Here is a 23,584-nt window from a genome sequence, read left to right as displayed (position 1 = left end):
TGCTTTTTGAAGACCCATAAACTCTTCTCGGCCCTTTATCACTCTAAACCGAAAAAAGCAACTACACAACTCCAAAGTTGGTTCCATACTTCACTTATTGCAAAGAACAAAAAAACCAACCAACGTGGCCCAACCATTAAGGTGCAACTAGGTGGATGCTAACCTGCACTCTCTTAAAAATGACATTCTGAATGGATGAAGTAAGAGCCTCAAACCCATTTTTAGGTTATTTTTGTGGATAGCCACACATCGTTCATTAATTTGAGAGGTTCAATATTCTTTTTTCAAGCCTTCTGGGTTCTTAAGAGTTGGGTATCTTAAAATTCCCCTTGATCATATTTCCATATTTAACATCAAGAGTAGAAAAGAAACATTCTAGCTTTCCTTTAAGATAATGGGTAGTTTTGGTCCTTGCCATGACTTCTCTGGGGCTAGTGGTTTTCCCCCCTACATTTAGAGGGTATTTTAAACCTTTGAGTCCGTCACGATTTAATTTTTGGAAGTACCCAAGTACTCTTTTAGGAAAACATGCAAGTTCATACACATAGACACATCATTCGTTACTTTCTTTGGGTACATTACTGCATTATTGTATGTTATTTCTTATTTCATTATCATGACCTTATCTAACTTAAGTATCGGAAAGCTCGTGTGAGAGAAATCCCTAATTGCCTTCTGATTATTTTCGATCTTGTAGGATCTCTACTACCTACACTCGCATTACAATCGTTCCTAATAAGGCATTATTGTCTTCACCTATCTTCCAGCACTACACTTACTTTCCCAAACAACAGATTGAGCCTTTTTCCTAGCCTCTTATCACACCAATGCCCTTATAAGATAAGTTTCATTGCTTACCAAGTTTTTTTTACTACTCGTTGGATTTTTTACAATAAATAAATTTTAATTATTATATCCTAACAATATTATCTCAAGGTTATACCTCCCTTAAAATTATTATACTAAACATGTGTAATAAATATTTAGTCTCATCCTTATTTTGTCCACTTTGTCCAGTATTAACTGATCCAAATACCAAATGTCGTACATGAAGGAACAAACTGTAACAATTCATAAATTGGGGGGTGGGTTATGTGACAGTCGGTATTAGTTGAGGGCGTCCGATTAATTTACCATGAGATACTGAATAAAAAAGATACAGACTCGCTCCGGGAAGAGAAGCAGTCGAAATGGGTTTCGGCTGCTGATGGTGGCGGGGATATTGCGAGTGGCGAAGACGAAGGGAAGGGCTTGAGAGGGATTTCACCGTTCTGAGTGGTGTCGTCGGCGGGCGCTCTCTCCTTGATGATAATTTTCTCCGACGGTGATGGTCGGAGAGGATCAATTATCTTCGTCCAAGGAAGCGGCAGGGGAGGCGGTCCCTTTGCCGCCGCCGCCAGTGGAGGCTTTTGGGTTGCGGATTCCCCTTTCAATGTCGGAATAGACCTCGCGGTCTCCACCGTGGCTGCCATTCTCGTCCAATTCCGTGGGTGGATCGGAACAGATTGATCATTTCAATCGAAAGTAAAAAAAAAGGCGTCATCAATGCCAATATCAGCTCTGAAACCGTAGGTATATATCAGTCATCTATACGCATAAATAGAATAATAGAGGTTGACGGAACAGAGACCCTTGATGGGAGCCTTCCGGCGGAGCCGCACTTTCTTGCCGTTGTCTTCGCCTGCGTCAAATTCCTCTTCACCAAGGTCCTCGACGTCGTCATCGATTCCTTCGCGATCGGGACAATTAGTCGTTACTTCCTCGTCTTCACCAGTGTCCACCGATCGGTAAGTTTCTTTTTATTTTCTTCTTCTTCTTTTTTTTTTTTTTTCTTTTTCATCTTCTGCTCTCGTTGTCTTTGATACAAATTTTAGATCTCGATGTCAAATTGGTCAGTGGTTACTGTCCTTTTCAATCTCATTCAAACAGTTACCGTATCGAATACATAAACTCCATGGCTTTTCCTGGTTTCCGTTCTGTATTTGTTTAATGTGGTTTATATATTTAGAAGCACAAAATATAATCAATGAGATTGATAATGATCTGGGTGATGTTAATTGTTGTTCTTGGAATTTCTGGTATGCTTTCTTTCTCTCTATACACACAATCACATTGCTAGATGGGAAGATTATCTTGGAAATCAGTTGTGGATTAGCTCTCAAATTGGGTGTGCGATTTTCTTTTTCCCCTCCAGGGTGTATGGGAGTGGGACAGAATGTTGACTTGGAAGGATAGAGTGGCCTGGGGAGGATATACTGTAGCTAAGATTCAGTTTCTCTTTTGAGACTGATACTGATTTCTTTGACACAGGATAGATTGGATGTGTTTTCCAAAAAATGACATCCATTGATAGAATTAACACCTTAATGTGGTCCTCTGACAAGTCATCACATTGTCCGGTGCAAAATGACTTGATAATACAATCATGAACCAAAGTTGTAATGCCATACAAAAATGCTAGCCAAAGATGGCTCTTTGTTCATGGAATTAGTAATATACTGAAAACTCCCCAGTGAACTACCGATTTGAAATTCTTTGATGAACTCCCCTCAAATTTTTGGCGTCCTTGTCTAGACATATATCTCTAATCTCTATGTGACCTGAGCCAATCTCCAATGCTTTCCTAACTTGTGCCTGATTGGTAGTAGGTTGGCTTTGATGTTACTTGTAACACCACCCGATGCCTTATTCAAAAGCACTAGTTGAAGTTGGCTCTTCTATTCATGGGACCAAGTAACATACCCAAGATATCTCTATTAAACTACTGATGTGCGATTCAATCATGACAAGAACTGTGTTTTAATCCATCTCTTCTTGATTACATTTGATGTAACTAAAATACATACGCTTTCCTTTCCTCAATGGCCTAGTGCATTATTATGTTTATTCAGGGGACTAGTGGAGATGGAGTCTTCCTTTCACATGTGAATCTCTAGATTGACTTGTTAATATAATTTATTTCCTGCAATCACAGAATGCTTTTGTTGGGAGCACTTGAATACTTCATCATTGCTTAAAAAACAGAGGACCATCTATTGTTACATGAACATTATAATCTTCAATATTGTACAAAATGAAGTTTCCTTTATTGCTTGCATTGATGTTACTCTTCTGGTGTTTGTGGAAAATTATATATCTTGTATTATATGCAGGGCTGGCCTTAGATCACCTTGGTCCCAGAGGAGGAAACGTTCCCTCCTTCCCAAAAAATGGAGAAGTATGTTTAATTCAGAGGGACAGCTCCTTAATGGTGGAGTCAAGTTTTTGAAGAAAGTTCGGAGTGGAGTATGTGATCAATTTTAATCCACCTTCATAATGATACAGATTCCTATTTAATTAGCATAAAGTTATTTCTATTTGCACTACTGTTATTGTAATTTTTACCCCTCATATCTTTGCTGCAGGGTGTTGATCCTAGTATTAGGGCAGAAGTCTGGCCATTCCTTCTTGGAGTGTAAGCATTTTGCATGATTTTATTTCATTTATGTTTCTACACTTCTCCAATGCTTCTATGTTGAGGTTGAGTGAAAACTTGCCAATCCATTCTTCAGTCATAAGTTGTTGCAACATCTTGGTCTGTTTGATTATGGACATTGTGGATGGCCCGAGTGGATTGTGACATGAGAGAGTTGTTAAGTCCTGGAAGCTCAAAAAGTATTCATTACCCTGAGCAGTCTAACATGAGTTACAGTTTGGGTCAAGTTATGATAATAGATCTTCCATGTTTTTAATTTGTCTTGGTGAGTTTGGGAAGTGAAGGTTTTGGATTTATGAATATTGCTTTTGGAAGAGTATGCTTTAGAAGTCTAAATATTATCATGTTATCATTTGAATACAAGAGAGAAAATTTTAGAATTTTAAAGACCTCTGAATCTCTTTTGGAATGTGGCATGGAATTCTAGCATTAGTTGGTATTAGCCTCACTTCCCAATTCTTCTTCTGCCTGTGTTTTTTTCTTTGATTTTCTGTAGTTCTTTCTTCCTTCCACCATTAAGCTGTTACTGCCCTAAGCTACAAGACCAGATCATGGGTACACTTTTTAGGACCTTGAATTGCCCTTCAAATCTCCTATTCTTTGTATCAAGACCAGATAAGCAAGCCCTCACTGTTTTATACACCTTGCAAGCCCTAGAATATTCGTTATATTCCTATAATTTTCTGTAAAATCTGGTTGTAGTTAGTTATGCTATGTGGACATTCCAATTTGAGAAGTATATGCATTGTATTGGTGTTATGATGTGATATATGTGTGTAGTAGGATTAGTTTGACATCCACTCACAAAAATGTTCTCTATGATTCAACGCATAAAAGTCTCATTTCATGTTTAGAACTTTACGATTTTCAAAACACTGTTTTGCATTAATAGTTGAAGATCATTTAGAAAATATGACAATTAATAGTTTTCTTTTGTACTTGTGATAGAATACTGGTGATTTTATTTTATCTTATTTTGTTTTAATTTATCATAGTTTGTTTAGATTTTTGAGTTATTTGTGGTTTAGGTGTGAGATTGTTATCTTTTAGTTATCTTTTATCTTTTATTTTATTTTATTTTATTGAGATGATTATCGTTAGGATAGAGTTTCATAATTATGTGATAGTCAGGATTGAGATTTTGCCTATAAATAAGCGTGTTGAGTATTGGACCAAACACTTTACACACAATTCTCACCCTCTCTCTAGAAGAATAGAAAATAAAAGGGGCAAAAGATTTATCCGGGTTTAGGCTTTGAATAACTCAAAGCCTTACGTCCAAACTGTAGGCGATGCCAAGAAATCCACTATGGAACAGAAAGATACACACTCACATAGCCTTCTTACACATGCTTCCCTCGTAAGGATTACAAAGTCTAAGAACCTAGGCTTTTCTCTCTCTTGTGTACGTGAAATGAAGAAGACCCCTATAGAGAAACACAACGACCCTCTATTTATAGAGGATAGAGGTGGCAATTACAAGACACTTCAAAGAAACAGAAAAATAAATCGATACTAACCATTACATGGTTAATTACCGTTACAATGATTGAAAAATAAAATATAAACTTCCAGTTTCTTTCATGCTTTTTGCTCTGAATTTAAGACTTAACTAGTGCAAACTTCAACAATTTCTCCACCATTTGCATAAGTTGAGTCTTCAATCTTTAGATTCTTTTGTGGATTCTGCATCTACCTTCTCCTTTACCTTCCTTCTTTCTTACCCTAAGCTTGATTGCTTAGGCTTCCTGAAGCTATCTGGAGTAGCTTTAAACAGTGCTTCAACTTGGTTGTTGGAATGGCCTTGGTGAACATATCTACTTCATTGTCTTCACCTGCTACTTTTACTAGCTTAAGATCCTTCCTATCTAGCACCTCCTGAATGAAATGATGCCACACATCAATGTGCTTTGTGCGTTCATGATGGGCTTGGTTCTTAGATAGTTGAATGGCTCTCTGGCTGTCACACATAATGGTAGTGTCTATCTCTCTTCCAAGTAGTTCTCCTAGTAGTCCTTTTATCCACAATGCTTCCTTAATTGCCTTTGAAATGGCAATGTATTTGGCCTTAGTGGTTGACAAGGCTATTTCATGTTGGTAGACCTGCTTTCCAACTTACTGTAGCATCCCAAACCTTGAAGACATAACTAGTTGTGGACCTTCTTCTATCTAGATCTGCTGCATGGTAGGCATTTGAATATCCTAGGATACTTGCCTCACTTTCCACCTTGGCTCCGCCATAAACTAACACCGTAACCAATGATCCTTTCAAGTACTTCAATACCTATTTAACTGCACTCCAATGAGGTTTTCTAGGGTTTGCCATAAACTGATTGATCACACTCATTGCATGTGCTAGGTCTAGCCGTGTACATACCATACTGTACATCAGGCTTCCTATCGCACTCGAATATGGGATTTCTCTCATTTCTTCTTAATCTTTCTTGTCAGTAGGAGATTGGTCTGTTGACAGCTTGAAGTGTTGGGCAAATGGAATACTTACAGCCTTTGCCTCAATTATCCCAAACTTTGGAATTAATTTTCTTAAGTATGTTTTCTACTAGGTTACACGGAAACGGAAACGGAAATGGAAAACATTTCTAATACGAAACGGAAACGCGAAAACGAACATTATTCTAAAAAATAGACATACATAGGGTCTAAAACAGGAACATGAAATGTTTCGGAAATGGGAAAACATCTTCGAGCCGTTTCCGTGCAACCTTGGTTTTCTGTGATAGGCATAGTGTTCTCTTCTGCTTGTTTCTAGTCATTTCTATTCCCAAAATTTTTCTTGCCTCTCCTAGATCCTTCATCTCAAATGTTGACTTTAAATCCAGCTTTAGCTGCTGAATTTCTTTCCCTGATTGGCTAGCAATCAACATATCGTCAACATACAATAGGAGATATATTGATATGTTGCTGGATACATGCTTAAAATATACACATCAGTCATATGAGCTCCTAGCAAACCCATGTTTTATCATAAAGGTGTCAAACCTTTTATACCATTGACGTGGGGATTGCTTGAGTCCATACAAGTATTTCTTTAATAAGTAGACTTGTTCTATCCTCCCTTTTGATTCGAACCCCTTTGGATGCTCCATGAGGATCCTTTCATCTAATTCCCCATGTAAAAATGCTGTTGTAACATCCATTTGCTCCATAACCAAATTTAATTGTGCTGTCCTTTGAGGAGACTGCTTCCTCATAGATTGCTTAACTGGGGATTGCTTGAGTCCATATAAGGATTTCTTTAATAAGTAGACTTGTTCTATCCTCCCTTTTGATTCGAACCCTTTTGGATGCTCCATGAGGATCCTTTCATCTAATTCCCCATGTAAAAATGCTGTTGTAACATCCATTTGCTCCATAACCAAATTTAATTGTGCTGTCCTTTGAGGAGACTACTTCCTCATAGATTAGGGGTTCATCTCCAATAGCCTCTGATGCACTTGGTAAGTGCATAGGATACAAGATCTAAGTAACCATAATGTTTGGGAGGTCTATTTTTCCTTTTTTGCTTATCCCTTGCAATGTTATACCTTTGCAAGTCAAACTCACTCTTAGCATCTAATTTATCCATACTTTCTTCTTGAGGGTCAAATTCCGAGTCTGCCACTGACTCCTCACTGTCTTCTTGATGATCCAAATTATAACTTTGAGAGTTGTTAGTATTTGTGCTTGGAATTTTGTCCTGCCACTAAATATCTACCATTTATACTGTAGAAGATTGCTCCTCATTATCCTTATCCTCCTGACCTTTAGCTATGGAATTTTCATAAAAAATGATATCTCGGGTAATGAGGATCTTTTGGCTTTCAGGTTCCGAATTCGATAGCTTATACCCCTTTATCCGAGCTAGGTATCTAATGAAAATACATTTCTTTGCCCGGGGTTCCAACTTTCCTTGTTTCACATGGGCATATGCAATACACCCAAATACCCTCAAGTGTTCTAGACTAGGTTTATGCCATGTCCACTTCTCATAAGGGGTTTTAAATCCAATAGCTGCTGATGGTTATCTATTGATCACATATGCAACAGTGTTCACGGCCTTTCCCCAAAATGCCTTAGATAGATTGGCATGAAATAGCATACACTTCACTCTCTCTAGAAATGTCCTATTCATTCTCTCTGCAAGGTCATTTTGTCTAGGATTACCAGGGGTAGTTAGATGTTGAACTATCCCATTATCCTTACATAATCTGTGAACTCCCTATTGCAGAATTCAAGGCCATTATCGGTCTTGATTGTCTTAATTTTTCTCCCCTTCACATTTTCTATCATGGTCTTCCATGTCTTGAAAGCTTCAAAAGTTTGTTCTTTGGACTTCAAGATATAAATCCAGACCATCCTTAAATAATCATCTATTATGGATAGAAAGTATCTAGCTCCACCATAGGTAAGAGTCTGGGCAGGTCCTCATTGATCATTGTGTATATAGTTTAGGGGTGCCTTCGAGGAGTGGATGGCATGTTTGCTGAATTTTACCTTAGTGGCCTTCCCATAAATGCAGGACTCACACTTATCTAGTCCTGCCACCTGATCCTTTTTCAAGATCCCTTGATTTGATAATTCCTTTAGACTGAGTTCACTTATATGGGACATCCTAAGACAGCAAAGTCTTGCCTGTGTGACTGCCTTTTCTCCAGCCACTGTTGCTTCTCCATTTAAAGCAACAACTTGCAGAACATATATGCCATTTTGCTGTAAGGCCTTCATACACACTAAGGATCCTCTAGTTACCTTTAGAGTTTCTCCCTCTCCCTTAAAGCAGTGGCCATTCCTAGCCAATTCTCAAAGAGAAATCAAATTTCTCTTTAACTCAGGGACATGTCTCACAACTTTGAGAGTCCTATAAGAGTTATCATGCATCTTTAGTCTAACATCTCCTATACCAAGAACCTTGCACTCATGGTCATTTCCCAAAAGAACTTTACCCCCATTAGTATCCTGATAGTTCACAAACCAATGCTTATTAGGTGTCATATGAAAAGAGCATCCCGAGTCCATTATCCATATCTCTTTCTCGGTTTTTTGTGACACAACTAAGGCATTCGAACTGTCATACCTGAGTTCACATACCAAGGCTCCACCATCAAAAATATTTTTATCTTGTAAGTCCTTTTTCCTCTTAGGACAGTTTCTTTTAATGTGCCCATCTTCATGACAGTAATAACACTTAACTAGATTCCTCCCATTTCTTGACTTAGACCTAGATTTTCCCCTTACTTTAGGGTTTGTCTTGAAGTTCCTAGATCTAGTAGTCAACACATCTCCAGTGGAGAACTTTTCATCCAGTTCAAATCTTAAGTCTTTAAAATTTAAGGCTCCAATTACATCCTCTAAAGACAACTTGTCCCTACCATGATGCAAGATATCAACAAAATGCTCATATGACGGTGGCAAAGAGTGCAATAAAACCAAAGCTTTATCTTCATCATCATACTTAACATTGATATTCTCTAAGTATAGACAAAACTTATTAAATTCGTCAATATGATCTTGCAATTCCTGATTATCTTTCATCTTAAAAGTAAAAAATCTTGCCTTTAGAAATAACCGGCTTGACAGTGTCTTTGTCAAGTAGAGGCTGTCCAATTTCTTCCATATCTGCAATGTTGTAGTCATCTTGGAGACCTCTCGAAGGACCTTGTCGCCCAAACTTAGGATAAGGGTGTTGTACACCTTTTCTTCTATATCCGCCTTCTGTTCTGTTGAGAGGATCTTGACCCCTTCTCCAACCTTTTCCTTTGACTCCTCTTTTAGTGACTCCTTTAATCCAAGATTTCCATGAAGTGCCTACATCTTAATTTTCCACAATGCAAAATCATTATTGCCATTGAACTTCTCAATATCATACCTTGAGGACGATGTCGATAGAGCCATTTCTTGATTGTGGTTTCTGTCTCTACTCCTTTGAGTGAATCTTGATTGTGCACCTGTGAATTTGGCTTTGATACCAAGTTGTTGAGTATTGAACCAAACACTTTACACACAATTCTCACACTCTCTCTTGAAAAGAATAGAAAATACAAGGGGCAAAAGATTTATCCTAGTTCAGGCTTTGAATAACTCAAAGCCTTACATCTAGATTGTAGGCGATACCAAGAAATCCACTATGGAACAAAAAGATACACACTCACATAGCCTTCTTACACAGGCTTCCCTCATAGAGATTACAAAGTCTAAGAACCTAGGCTTTTCTCTCTATTGTGTACATGAAATGAAGAAGACCCCCATAGAGGATAGAGGCGGCAATTACAAGACACTTCAAAGAAGTGGAAAAATAAGTCGTTACTAACTGTTAAACGGTTAGTTACCGTTACAATGATTTAAAAATAAAACATAAACTTCCGATTTCTTTCATGCCTTTTGCTCTGAATTTATGACTTAATTGGTGCAAACTTCAACAAAACTCAAGATGCATTTTGAAAACGACACCTTTAATTATTTGAATACATTTAATATTTGTCTCTCTTGAGTGCGCTTTCTCTCCTCTCTTTATCCTTGCTTCTTGTTCTTCTCAACTTCCTCTTCTCTTCTTTCCCTATTTTCTTCTCCAATCTTTCTTTATTTTCTGCATATCCTCCATCAATAATTTGGCTATGAGAATTAGATGAGTTTAATTGGTGAGACAACTATCTGCACATAATACTGGTGCCCGAATAGATGTTTATAGGCTCTATATAACATCTTGTGACTTCATGCTATAATAACAGTGCTACCATTTTGTTGGAGAGTGTTCTCCACGTTTTGCTGTTGTTGCAATGTTTTCTTTTGAAGAAATTATAGAAAAATCCCCTTTGTAATTGAGGGGCATGACAAATGGGCATGGCCATATGCAACTTATTCATATCTATTAACAATCATAGGCAGTGTAGCTTGTGGATGAGGGTAAAACGTAAAATTTTATATGATATTCAATTGTTGGGGAAAGCATTTAAGTTACCTCTGAATATGTTCACCCGCAGAAAGGAAAAAGAATTTTTATATTTTTAATTAAAGGCTGATGGAGATCAAGAGTTCTAATTATTTAGAACTTTATACCACCACCACAAGCCCCACAAGGTGGGGATTTTAGAATTTTATAATTCTAATTATTGTAGAATTTTAGTTATTTAGGAACTTCAAAGAGTTAGGAATGTTTTTTTTATTTCTGAGTTCTTTTTTTGTTTGCTGGAATATTTCTTACTTTAATTACATGGAATAAGTTAGATTCAAGTTTCATATGGCAAAGGCCAAAGCTCAATTGCTACCTTGATCATAACGTAGTAGAGAAACCTGGAGTACTCCATGTAACACCCCCTTTCCTAGAACTGCCCGAGAAGAGGTGCTATGGGAAAATAAAATAAAATTAACTGAAATCTGATATCATGACTGAACATCTCAATCAATTGGAATAAAAACTCTGAGTCAATACAGACTGAAAACCATAAACTCTGTTTAAGGGACAATCCATCAACTGAAATATAAAATAGATCTAAACTGACAAACACTATAAAGTAACAAACTTCCCAGACATCTTTAATCTTGAGCGGCTCTACGTACACACACTACTGAACTCTGCTGCTAGGCCCCACATCTGATACTCCCTTGCTAGAACTTGGAGGGGTGAAGAGTACAAGGTGAGCTATAAAAGCTCAACAAGTAATAAGCTGGAAATAATACTGAAGCTAAATCGAAGAATATCGATACTGATAAATAACTCACTGAACTTGTACTTTATAATCACAGTCTGTTTGCATTCATAAAAATGTAATGCACATAAACTATAAACTAAATGCAGGTATGCAACTTTGGCTCATAGGCCCACATAATCTGATAAAATATACCTGACTGATCTGAATCTTGCAACCATAAAAACTGTAAGCACATATTTTGGGCAATATGCCCCTAGCCCCTGGGTTGCCACCAGGCGAGCAACTCATAAACTGAGCTGAAACTGAAACTGATGGGATCCCGCGGACAAGCCGCCTGGCGCGCATAATGCAATGCAATGCTCACATAAATGCTAGCACACGATATGTAGTGCTTCATATAAAGTCATGCTCAATGCTCATACCAAAATGTATGCACATAATCTCATAAAATAATGCTGATCATGTCAAAATAAAATAATGCTGAACATGATATGATCTTCATCTATATATTGGAATACAAAGATTCTATGAATTATGATTTATGGTATGGGCATGATTAACTTGTTATATTCTGGTATATAAACTCATTACTGGAAGTTATTGAATATTTTAACTTAATTAAAACTTGGATTAAACTATTCTGGAAGTTCAATTAAATTTCTGGAAAAGCCATCCGGATATTAGGGTGGATATCCGGATATGATGAAAGACATCCGGATATGAATGAGACTCATCCGGATACACTGACGCTCAAATAAGAAGCTGTTCGGATATGCTGGAACATATTCGGATAGAAACTAGGACATCCGGATATGATTCTGGTCATTCGGATACACTAGAAGCACAAAGAACGAGCTATTCGGATATGCTGGATAGTATTCGGATAGAAACTAGGACATCCGGATATGATTCTGGTCATTCGGATACACTGGAAGCACAAAGAACGAGCTATTCGGATATGTTGGATAGTATTCGGATAAGGACTAGGACATCCGGATATCTCACTGAGGCATTCGGATGTCACAAGAGACTATTCGAATACGAATTTCAACTTTTGAGGGAGGCATCCGGATATCAGGCGAGACATCCGGATATTATCTTGACCTATCTGGATGTATAAACAAACCATCCGGATATCATACTCGAAGAACTTTAGATACATTTGGATACGATACAAGGTATCCGGGTATTACTCACAGAAAGTCTTAGACTCATCCGGATACAACACGAAGCATCCGGATATCACTCACAACAACTAGGCACATCCGGATATGACTCAAGGCATCCAGATACTACTCACAATCACAATCACTGCTGGACACATCCGGATACGAAAACGAAGCATCCGGATATCACTGGCCATCCGGATTTGAACAAGAGCTATCTGGATACCACTCACAAAGAATAACTGAGACATCCGGATATCTCAACAACCCATCCGGATGTCACTCACATAAATCTTTTTGATACATTCGGATAGCCTCTGGCCTCTCCGGTTATCACTCACATACTTGAAAAACTCATCCGGATATGAAGGCTCACATCCGGATATCTGCAACTCTTAAACCCAGAACGAACGCTCATAGAGACTTTGATCTAGAACGAATCTTAACAAACTATATCATTCAGAATAAAACTTCGGGCAACAAGTCCCAACTGATATGAAACAACTTTAGAGATGATTCAACGATGATATTTAATCGAATCACTGTATTAAACATGCATGAACTGCCTGAAAAACTCACTGTAACGTATATAGTTATATATATATACGTATCTGCTGGTTGATATAAACTGAAAACTGAACAATGATACTGGATAATCTGGAAAAAACTCAAAAGAACCTGTAATGGAAGGAATTACAGGAAGAATACTTGCCTGATAGAACTCTCTGATCGAACCCTGGAGCAATCCTGAAGACACTAGCAAGCTTCTGCTATCTCTTGGCCTTTTTGTTCTTCACACGGCGTGAATAAAAGCTAAGCTAATGGGCTCTATATATAGACATAAAGTCCTAGATCTCTTTCTTTTTATAACTTAGAATCCCTCTCCCAATTGAATTTGGAGACTCTCAAAACCTTCTCCTATTGGGACTAGGAGACTCTTAATCTAAATCCATCTCATACATAGATTCTTATTCTCCTTTAAATACATAATCTCACTTAATTAATAATAATACAAAAATTATTATTAAAACTCTCAAATAATAATAAAACTCCAAAATTACCTTCCTGCCTTTGCATTTAATCCACAAAATAAATGCCATTTAAATGCTATTTAAATGCTATTTAAATACTATTATCTCAATTAAAAATCTAAATTGCCACCTTGGAAAATTCCTTTAACTCCAACATTAAAAAGAAATAAATGCTATTTTTTTCTTTCAAAATCTCTAAATTGCTAAATTGCCACATTAAATAATTAATTGGCAAAATTTCTTAATCAAATACTTCAACAATTAGTTAAATTATTCTTGAATAAATACTGGGCCCTCTAACGGGTCGTTACACTCCATCTTATCTTACCTTTTAAAAGCATGCTGAGGTGCTAATTGACTTGATCAAGGAGCTCCTTGAGCTTGGTGCAGGGTTATACTGTGGTCTTTTGGTTGATTACAACTCTAGCTAGGTATTGGTGTTTCCTGCCTTGGTAGCTAAGCTTGGAGGACATGAAAATGATGATTACTCTAACCTTTTAGAGAAAAACAAATTGAGGATGATACATCTATCTTGGTCCATTTGAAGTAGAGTTGTTACCCTCTTTAAGTAATTTTATGCACATTGTTTTATTTAAAATGTGTATAAAATGCTTATACACCAATGTTTTCAATACATATGTATAAAGAGGTAAAGGCGAACTCATAAATCATAAATGAGAAATAACTACCACTATAATAACAACTAAGGGTCTGTTTGGATGGGGGCGCCCTATCTTTGTCATTTGGGATTTGAAATTCCAAATCCATTATTTGAGATACATTATTGTTGAAAGCATTTGGATTTGGATCCCAATGCACTCCTGGATATGAAATGCAAGTATTTCAAGTTACAAATTTCAAATGACATTTGACATCTCTCTATCCAAACGCGTCTTAATATTATTTCAACCATTATAATAATAACTAATATTATTGTAACAAAGGACTAGAAGTGTAAAACATCTACATGAATAATGTTGTTGCCAAGACACAACAATAGATTTATATCAGATCCTTGAATCTGACAGGGAATTCTGAACCAAATTGGCAAGAATTGGGAAGGGAATTAGGGGAAGTAAAGGGAAAAGTAGGGAGAGAAAGAAGAACAAAGAATGATAGAGGGAAGGATAGAGAGGAGAGATAATTTGGGGGTGGGAAATTGGAAATATCTCAATTGTATTCTTCGATGCCCTTGAATTGACTAGATCAGTTGTTATATACTGATCCTAGCCACCAAGAATGGTGCCAAAAGGTCACCAAATTCAAATGGGTACAACTGCCCAAGCTACTATCTAGGTACAATCAATCATAGCCATAACTACAAGTACAAAGTATAACCCCCCATAATAGTAGGTACATGAAGAAGAAAAGATAATTTTTCATTCTATTGATGTTTTGCCCGAGTTAATGTGCTGGAAGTCTAGAAGAAATCAGAGGAGAAAATGAGGATGATCGGAAGGCAGTTAGGTTGCAGGGTTTATTTGTAATTAACTGTAATCAGTGAGGGTATTTTAGACTTTGTATTACTTGATTATTTCCCCTAAGAAGGTTCGCCCATTTAGTTTATAAATAGAAGGGCAGAGGGACCTGCGATCATCATCGATCATTTGTCATTCCATTCTCTTATCTCAAGTGCAGTGAGAAAAGAGAGAGAGCTGTGATTAAGTGTAGTTCTTGGAGTCTTTTCATGTGAGTATTGTATTCGAGAGGAAAGAGAAGGAGACTGAGGGATTTTTGTACTGATTTTTGAAAGTTCTTAGTGGATTGTTCTCTTCGTTGGAGTGCTGGATGTAGTGCCATTTCTATGGCATGAACTAGGGTAAATCAGGTGTGCTGCATTGTGGTTTGCATTTTTGTTCTCTTTTAAATTCTGTCAATTATTTACTTTCTGTTATTGTGAATGTGTTGTGATCGGTTCGGTGAGAATATTGAGTGATTATTGGGCCATATTAGTGTTCGGTTTCAACACATTCATCATTGCTGTTCATTGAGGGTACATTTATACAGAAAAAGAAATCCCTAACTGATTCTAATCTCCTACGAATCTCCAATCAATCTCCTACAAATCATCTATCAATCTCTTAAAAAACATCTATCAACAGAAAAGGAAACTTAACTGTACATTCCTAGCATATCATTGCTGTATATTCCTAATATATCATTGCCTAAATGGTGTAAATTAAGACTAAAATGACTGTAAATCTACAGTTCATGACAATTCCCCCCCCCCCCCCCCCCCCTCTCAAAATTTCTTGTCCTCAAGAAATAAAATGACCTCCTATAGGAGTATATTTCCAGCCTTTCAATTTTCACCCTTGTCCATTTCTTCTCTTCCACAGATTGCATGGGGGAATCTTGAAAATTTGCTGTAAATTCTTTCCAGAAATTAGTTTGCAGGTTCCCATCTCCAAGCTGCCAGTGAGAATTACCTTCTTTCCTCCCTTCTCGAAGGTAACCTCCAATTTGTTGAAGTCAAATATTATTGGACTGAATGTTTGCATCCAATCCACTCCTAACATAATGTCACATCTATCTAACTTTAATAGCACAATTTAGTGATATATTCTTCCCCTTGCATTTCCTAGCCGAAGTTAACACGCTTGGATTTACTATACACCTTGCTTCCATTTGCCACAATGAGTGACAAAGGAAACGTTTTCTGCAACTCACAGCCCAAGTCCTTGGTAGTTTTCTCATTGAGGAAATTGTGTGTACTGCCATTGTCAATTAATATCCTTAACTTTTTATCCCTTACTTGACCCTCTCCCTTGATGATTTTGTTTGAGGGACGCCCTTTTAAGGCATGTAATGAAATTCCTCCTCCTCCCTCATCAGTGGCTTCCATTTCCTCTGTTACCTCTTCATTTCTGCCTTCCAAAAGTAACAGCTGCCTGTTATATTCTCCACATTTGAAGCAAAGTCCCATCTGCCTCCTTTGTTCTGTAGTATCAGCCTTTGCCATATTTGGTTGAGAGGACAAGGATGGGTCTTGTGGAGGTTTTTGTAAGAGTCTTCTCTTATTTGTTCCATTGAAATTTCTACTAACCAAGGACACCCGTGCTTCCCCCAACTCAATTCCTTTATACGGGACTATGTTCCTTCTCATTGAGGCTTCTACTGAAAGTTCTTGCAGCCTCACACTCTTTGCTGCCTGTTTGATGGGTCTCGGCTGCAACATTTTCATTGTTAGCCTTAATTTTTCGCTCAAGCCACTAATGATGCTTGAGACGAAGTAGGCTTCAATTTAATGTGGGTTGAGGTTCAACATTAGGGATTTCAACTCCTCAAATTTTAGTTGATAGGCTTGCACTGAATCTTCTCACCTTAATTTGTTAAATTCTTTGCAACATCCATCATACTTCAGTCCTTAAACCTTTCACACAGATTTTCCACAAACTCTATCCATTGGTAGCCATCTCTAACTCTGATCCAGCCCTGGAACGAGGCATCCCCTGCATCATTGAGGTAAGCAGAGGCCAATGTGACCTTCTGCGGCTCCAGAACATTGTACAAGGTAAACATTCTCTCAAACCTTCTTACCCACCATCTCGGGTTTTGGCCTCCGAACATCGGAATGTCCAGCTTCAGCATAGGAAAACACGGCTGATTTTGTGTAGACGGTGTTCCCTATTGCCTTTCGACAACTCTCTCCTTTAAATTCTCTCCAAACACAGTAGGTTCCACCTCCAATTCCACGGAGCCAGTTGTCCTAGGATCTGGTCCGAACCCTAGAAGGATTGGATCAGTTTGTTCCCTACAAGGAAATTCAGGAGATAACCTTACCAGATTCTGCCTTGTGAACATCACCATGAATTGTTGCATTTAATCACACATCTGATTATTCTGTTTACGCATCTAATCACGCATTTGATTGTTCTATTCGTGCATCTGATCACACATCTCCTCCCGCAACCGATCCATTGTGCTGTCCAATTTTTGTTTGAGCTTCTGATCCATGGAGATAATCGCCTCATGGTTCCTGTTTGTCCCAATCTCCCATGAATCAACCTTGGTTTGCAGATCGGAGATCACCGAAAGGAATTATTGGAGTTGGGATTCAAAATTCTTCATCCGGGTATCGTTTGCTATCGAAGGTTTGAATCACTGGTCGAGGATGTGGTTGGAGGTGGAATCGACTGCCGAGGAAAGGCCCTGATAGTGATCGCAGGTGGAATTGGCGGCTGGAAATCGTCTGGACTGCTCTGCCTCTTCTGCTGCTTGATAATTACTGTTGAATCGGATGCACTGAGTTGCTGCTAGGAATTGCCTCTGAAAGCGATTCTAGTCTTTGCCTTCAGCAACTTGAACTCACCTCTGATATTGCTTTAGCAGTCGTTGGAATTCACAGTCGGAGTTGCTTGCTCTGCTTTGGCATTCAAAAGAGTTGGATCGAAATTATCGCTGAAAATTTGCAGGAGTCACAGCCGAGGACCTTTGGCTCTTATACCAATTGTCAGATCCTTGAATCTAATAGGGACTTCTCAACCAAATTGGTGAGAATTGGGAAGGGAATTAGGGGGAAATGAAGGGAGAGAAAACAAAACAAAGAATGATAGAGGGAGGGGGTCGAGAGAAGAGAGAGAATTTGGAGATGGGAAATCAGAAATATCTTCTTTGTATTCTTCGATGCCCTTGAATTAGCTAAATCAGTTGTTATATATTGATTCTAGCCACGGAGAATGGCACCAAAAGGCCGCCAAATTCAAATGGTACAACTGTCCAAGCTACTATCTAGGTACTATCAATTACACCCCCCCCCCCCCCCCCCCCCCCAAGGGGCGTTGGGTGTCTCCCGTGCAAGCCCTTCAATGCCTAAGTCTCAATCAAAAAATAAAGAGGTATTTTGGTAGCTTATGTAGGAAGTTCTTGCATACCTAGAGAATGGGGGGCACCCCTATTTATAGAGGCTAAAGCTAATAGATGGGAGACTATCTATATTTTTCGAGATCATATATTCTGGATTTCAAGGCATTAGTTTTAGAAATTAGTTGACATGCTTCGACCGAGAGCCGAGATCGCATTTGGAGGGTCTTTGGTAGATCTATACAAGAGGGTCTTCGGGAGACCTATACAAGGGGGGTGGGGGGGGTGTCTCCGTGTTTTCGCTTTTATCCTTTAGGCTTGTTTATGCTCTTAGGCTTAATCTTTTTGCAAGTGGGTCGTGCTCCAAGACATCAATTTCAAATTTCAAGTTTTAACACAAGTAAACAAATTAATAAAATGAAAAGCAAGAAAAATGAAATATAATTTGCAAACATAACAAATCACAAGTAATCTTTAAATCACAAGTCTAATTTCTCACTTTATATTTTAAAAGTTACACATTGCAAAAGAAATTACAAGAATTGCAGAATTGTTGTTGAAGGTGGTTTGCCTTGCGAGGGAGCAAGTAGGTCATTGGGTGATCCATTTCAAGTGGTGTATAATCTCCTGACCAATCAATATAACTTGCACATGTGTGTAAAAGATGAAGTAACATGGAAATTTTATTTCCTCATGAAACCAAACAAAGTTGCTACTTTATATCAGAAGCTTGCAGATAGCTGTGCCAACCACCGATATAGTTGCCATATGCCTATAATATTTTTTCAATTTTTATGCTTTCTACCTTTTTCTTTTGCTTGTTGATATGTATATGCTGTAATCGTGTGCTGTGCCACCCAGGTGTTGGGGGCTCAATCTTTTTTCATGAATTGATTTGAGTGTTTGCTATCTGCAGCTATGATATGAAGAGCACCAAGGAGGAGAGAGATTCCACTGAAACCCAAAAGAGGTATTTTTTTTCTTTTTCACATTTTTCCTGTTTTTTTCCTAAGCACATCCGAGTCCATAAGGGAAAAACTGGGGGAAAAAATTATCTTCCTCTTTCTTTCACACACAAAATCCCCTTTCCCTAGTTCAGATTTCAAATCTCTACCTCCATTCACTAATCAAATATTGTTTTTTTTTGTTTTCTTTTTTGGCTAATCAAATCTTTGCCTCCATTTATTTTACAGAAAAGACTATAGTAACCTTCGGAGACAATGCCGACGATTATTAAAGCAAAATAACAAGAGTTTCAAGTCGAAGGGAACTTCTGGAGACTGCAGCAGTGAGTATGGTGGAGATTTTAGCCAACTTCTGGATTCTCATTGTTTTGAGGAAGGAATTAGTCTGACAGGTTCTTTTGTTGAGGATCCATATCACCCTGTGGGCGATCCATCCCCGATAACTATTGGCTCACTGTTAGAAGAAGATGATGCAAGGGGAAGCAATTATGAAATTGCCTCTGAAACTGACGATGAATTATCTGATACCGACTCTTGTGAAGAAAATGAGAATGTACAACTTTGGCTTGCGCCCGAAGGAGCTGAAGAGGATACTGATGAACATGCTCACATGAGGTCAGCTTTCTCCCAATCACAAGAAGGGAGCAAATTCTACAATGCGGAAGATTTTTCCACTTGGCAGCGCATCATCCGTCTTGATGCCATGCGGACAGATGATGAATGGATTATGTACTCACCATCTCAGGCTGCGTTAACCCGGATGAAGGCACGACGGTTAGCTGAGAGTGTGGGTTTGAAGGACTATGACCACCTGGAAACTTTCAGGATTGCGCATGCAGCTCGCCTGGTTGCCATACTTGAAGCCTATGCGTTGTATGATTCCGAGACGGGTTACTGCCAAGGGATGAGTGATCTACTCTCTCCAATAATTTCTGTGATACAGGAGGACTACAAGGCCTTCTGGTGCTTTGTGGGGTTCATGAGGAAAGCTCGGCATAATTTTCGCCTTGACGAGGCGGGTATTCGGAGGCAGCTGAACATCGTGTCGAAAATCATCAAGTACAAGGATTCTCATCTGTACAGTCACCTGGAGAGGCTGGAAGCAGAGGACTGCTTTTTTGTGTACAGGATGGTGGTGGTGCTTTTCAGGAGGGAGTTGAACTTTGAGCAGACGCTTGGGCTGTGGGAGGTGATGTGGGCAGACCAGGCTGCAATCCGGGTGGGGATTGCCAAGTCTGCTTGGGGGAGGGGGAGGACGAGGCTGAGAGCTCCTCCCACCGATGATCTGCTGCTCTATGCAATTGCAGCGTGTGTGCTTCAGAGGAGGAAGTTGATCATAGACAAGTATAGCAGCATGGACGAGATCATGAGGGAGTGCCACAGCATGGCTGGTCATCTGGATGTCCGCAAGCTTTTACGCGACGCCCATGACTTGGTCGTAACCCTCCACGACAAGATTTAGGAACACAAAGAGGTAGGCAAAATAAGAAGGTTTGTTTTCTTTTCTCTTTTTTTAAAAATGACACACCCCAATGATGATGATGATCTCCCGTCATTTTTTTCTTTGCTGCTGCGGGGTCACATTTCCATCCTCCTCCTCCTCCTCCTCTTGAGAATAACCACCTACCCACTTGTAAACAAACTACTAACTTGCTTTTTTAAGTTAAATCACACTGATGGTGATGCTCGTCTTCAACATTCCAGATCAAACATTTTAATCTTTCTATTAATATAACATCAGGGTTTTTTACTGTTTAATACCCTTCCATTTCTATTGTTCCTCTAATAAATATATTTTATTGCTAATGTTCCATGTTATTCAAACTAAGAATCCCCCTGCCAACGAGGCATTAATTCAATGGGAAGATTGAGACATTAAAATCCCTTTTAAGTTACTAATTCAATTCTTGCTCCGTGTAGGTCTTCTTATAGTTTTTTTTTCATTTGTTGTTGGATGTATTAATTTATTGTTGTCCTTTATATTTCAATGTTTTAGTCTTGGAATGTACATTATACTCGAGAAATATTAGGAATCAACCCAAGGAATAAATGCACTGAAACGTTGCTCCACCATGATCTAGAGGCTCTTGTTACACACTGACTTTTTAGGGGTTAATTTCATGCGGGCGACACCCAGTGTTGACTTGTTGATTGGGCGATGATGTGGTGTTTGCATGACCAAGATTATTCCACTGATATTTTATTCTTGATATTAAAGTTTTGTTGATGAAAATTTTTCAAGTATGTTTTTCTCATATTTCTCAAGGTCTTAGCTCTCAATTAAAAATCAATTTCAAAGTGATGAAGTAAGGAATTCAAAGCATGTATTAAGGAGATTGAAAAAACATAGTGAAACACATCTCAAATCAAATCTATTGAAAGAAATTGGAAAGATTTTTCTTTAGACAAAAATCAACCATTTGTCGACTATATTAACATTTTTCTTTTAATCTGTCGATTAATCTCAAGCCATCTATCAACTAATAGAATGATAATTTTTGATCTCTCAACTAACTCTTCAGATTTGTTGACTAACAAAATAAAAGTTTCAAATATTCTGAAAATTTGTCTTAATCTGTCGATTAACCCATATGTATCTATTGACTAACAGTATGCATAATTTAAATTTAACATGCATTAGTCGACTAATCTATATGCATCGGTCTACTAACAAAATGCTTGCAAAATCTTTAGTTAAATTTGTTGACTGATTGAAATGCATCTGACAATTGAACCTTAAATTTTACTTACATCTGTCGACAGTTTTTTTCTTTGACAGGTCTAACGGTTAGTTTCTTCTCCATTTCAATTTGTCTCTTCCACTACCAATGGCAAGATTTTTCAAATGGGCTTTCAAACTCTATAAATAGAGATCAAATGGTTGAATTGCACACACAAGAGATAACATTACAAGCTTCAAGTGCTCATTCGCTTGTGTGCTTCATTGGTGAATTTGTATCTCTCCAAAAGGCTTTGTTTTTATTTTTGTAATTTTAACTTCAAGCCTTGTTTTGTTATTGAGAGAATTTGTAATTAAGAGTGATAACTCTTAGATCCTTTCATATCTTGTACTACTTTGTAAATTTTCTAACTTGTTGTGCTGGAAAACTTGCTTATTGAAGCAAGGGGTTGAAATACTTAGCTTAAGAGATTGTATTTTCTTAGTTTGTTACTAGATGGCCTATCCGAAATGATAGGAGATTCAAAGTGAATTGTTTGAAAAATTCTTAGTGAGGAATTAAAGTAATTGATTAAGTTTTGTTTAAGTCGAACCACTATAAATTATTGTCTCTTTTTTTACTTGTGCTATTCTTTTTATTTATTACTTCAAACATTTTTACAACCCTTACTTGCACTAAGATCTCATTCTTAAAAAAAAAAAAATCAAGTTTTTAAACAATTTTTTTAGAAAACTCTCAATTCACCCTCCCCCAACTTAGATTTTAGTGCCATTGCTATTCATTTATAACATCAACCATATTCCATAATGTCTTAAGAGTTAACCTTTTTTTTTTTATTCTAGATAGTCTTTCTAAGGAAACTTTGAATCTCTGTTATAGTTGTAGGTTGTTTCTAGTTTCGGACAGCCTCTACTTTTGAAGGATCCACCTCTATACCTTCTCCTAATATGATACGTTCCAAAAAAGTCACTTGAGTTAGTCAAAATTCGCATTTCGAGAACTTCGCGTACAACTGGTGCTCCCGAAGGGTGTTTAAAACAATTCTCAAGTGCTGCCCCTGTTCCTTCTCACTAGCAGAGTAAATTAGAATGTCGTCAATAAAAACGATCACAAATTGATCTAGATAGGGTTTGAACACTCTGTTCATTAAATCCATAAAAGCTGCAAGTGCGTTAGTTAATCCAAACGGCATCACCAAGTATTCGTAATGTCCATAACGGGATCTAAATCCTATTTCTAGGAGATCTTGAAGCTAGACCTTTAATTCCTTTAGTTCTGCATGAGCAATTCTATATGGGGGTATGAATATTGGTTCTGTCCCAAGTAAGGTTTCTATAGTAAATTCTATTTCTTGATGGGAAGGTGGTTCGATAGATCTTTTGGGAAGACATCAGGAAACTCCTAGACTATTGGGACATTACCAAGTTCCTTTTTCCCACCCTTTACTTGCACATGGGCGATGTACCCCAAAGCTCCCTTCTCGACCAACCTAATGGCCTTAAGAGCCGTTATCCACTTGGTTCTTTTAATGTCACTTTGTCCTCGAAACTGTCTCCATTTTCCCTAGTCATCTCGTAGCTCCACTACTTTGGATCGACAATCCACCCTAGCATTATATTTGGACAAAAAATCCATTCCCAGAATTAGGTCAAATTCCTGGATTTCCAGTGTTGTGAGATCGATTTGGAATTCACCATTTTTGATCAAAATTTTCCCATTCCTAAAGCCGGTGCGAGTCTCTACTTGTTTTCCCAAATGAGTGATTACTATCATGGGGCAATCTAGGTCTTCCAATTCCAACCCCAGACAGTTTGCCA

At 38.0% G+C, this 23,584-nt stretch overlaps 1 protein-coding gene across 3 annotated transcripts; it reads left to right on the top strand.

The window, feature by feature from the left end:
- The first annotated feature begins 1,161 nt into the window (after positions 1-1,161).
- LOC127813404 (rab GTPase-activating protein 22-like) lies at positions 1,162-22,317 on the top strand. Of its 3 annotated transcripts, none has more exons than XM_052354359.1 (6): positions 1,162-1,787; positions 3,153-3,285; positions 3,405-3,454; positions 19,038-19,091; positions 19,315-20,560; positions 21,850-22,317. In XM_052354359.1, exons 1-5 carry the CDS (start codon positions 1,636-1,638, stop codon positions 20,546-20,548), a joined length of 1,623 nt encoding a protein of 540 aa, XP_052210319.1. In that variant the 5' UTR covers positions 1,162-1,635; the 3' UTR covers positions 20,549-20,560; positions 21,850-22,317. The 3 variants fall into 3 exon arrangements, with proteins under 3 accessions (XP_052210319.1, XP_052210318.1, XP_052210317.1); XM_052354358.1 differs by having other exon boundaries at positions 21,866-22,316; XM_052354357.1 differs by lacking the exon at positions 21,850-22,317 and having other exon boundaries at positions 19,315-20,844.
- Positions 22,318-23,584: the final 1,267 nt, after the last annotated feature.

Source organism: Diospyros lotus, chromosome 11 (assembly GCF_014633365.1).
Source record: "Diospyros lotus cultivar Yz01 chromosome 11, ASM1463336v1, whole genome shotgun sequence".
Lineage (NCBI taxonomy): Eukaryota > Viridiplantae > Streptophyta > Magnoliopsida > Ericales > Ebenaceae > Diospyros > Diospyros lotus.
This window is presented reverse-complemented; position numbering and strand designations above follow the sequence as displayed.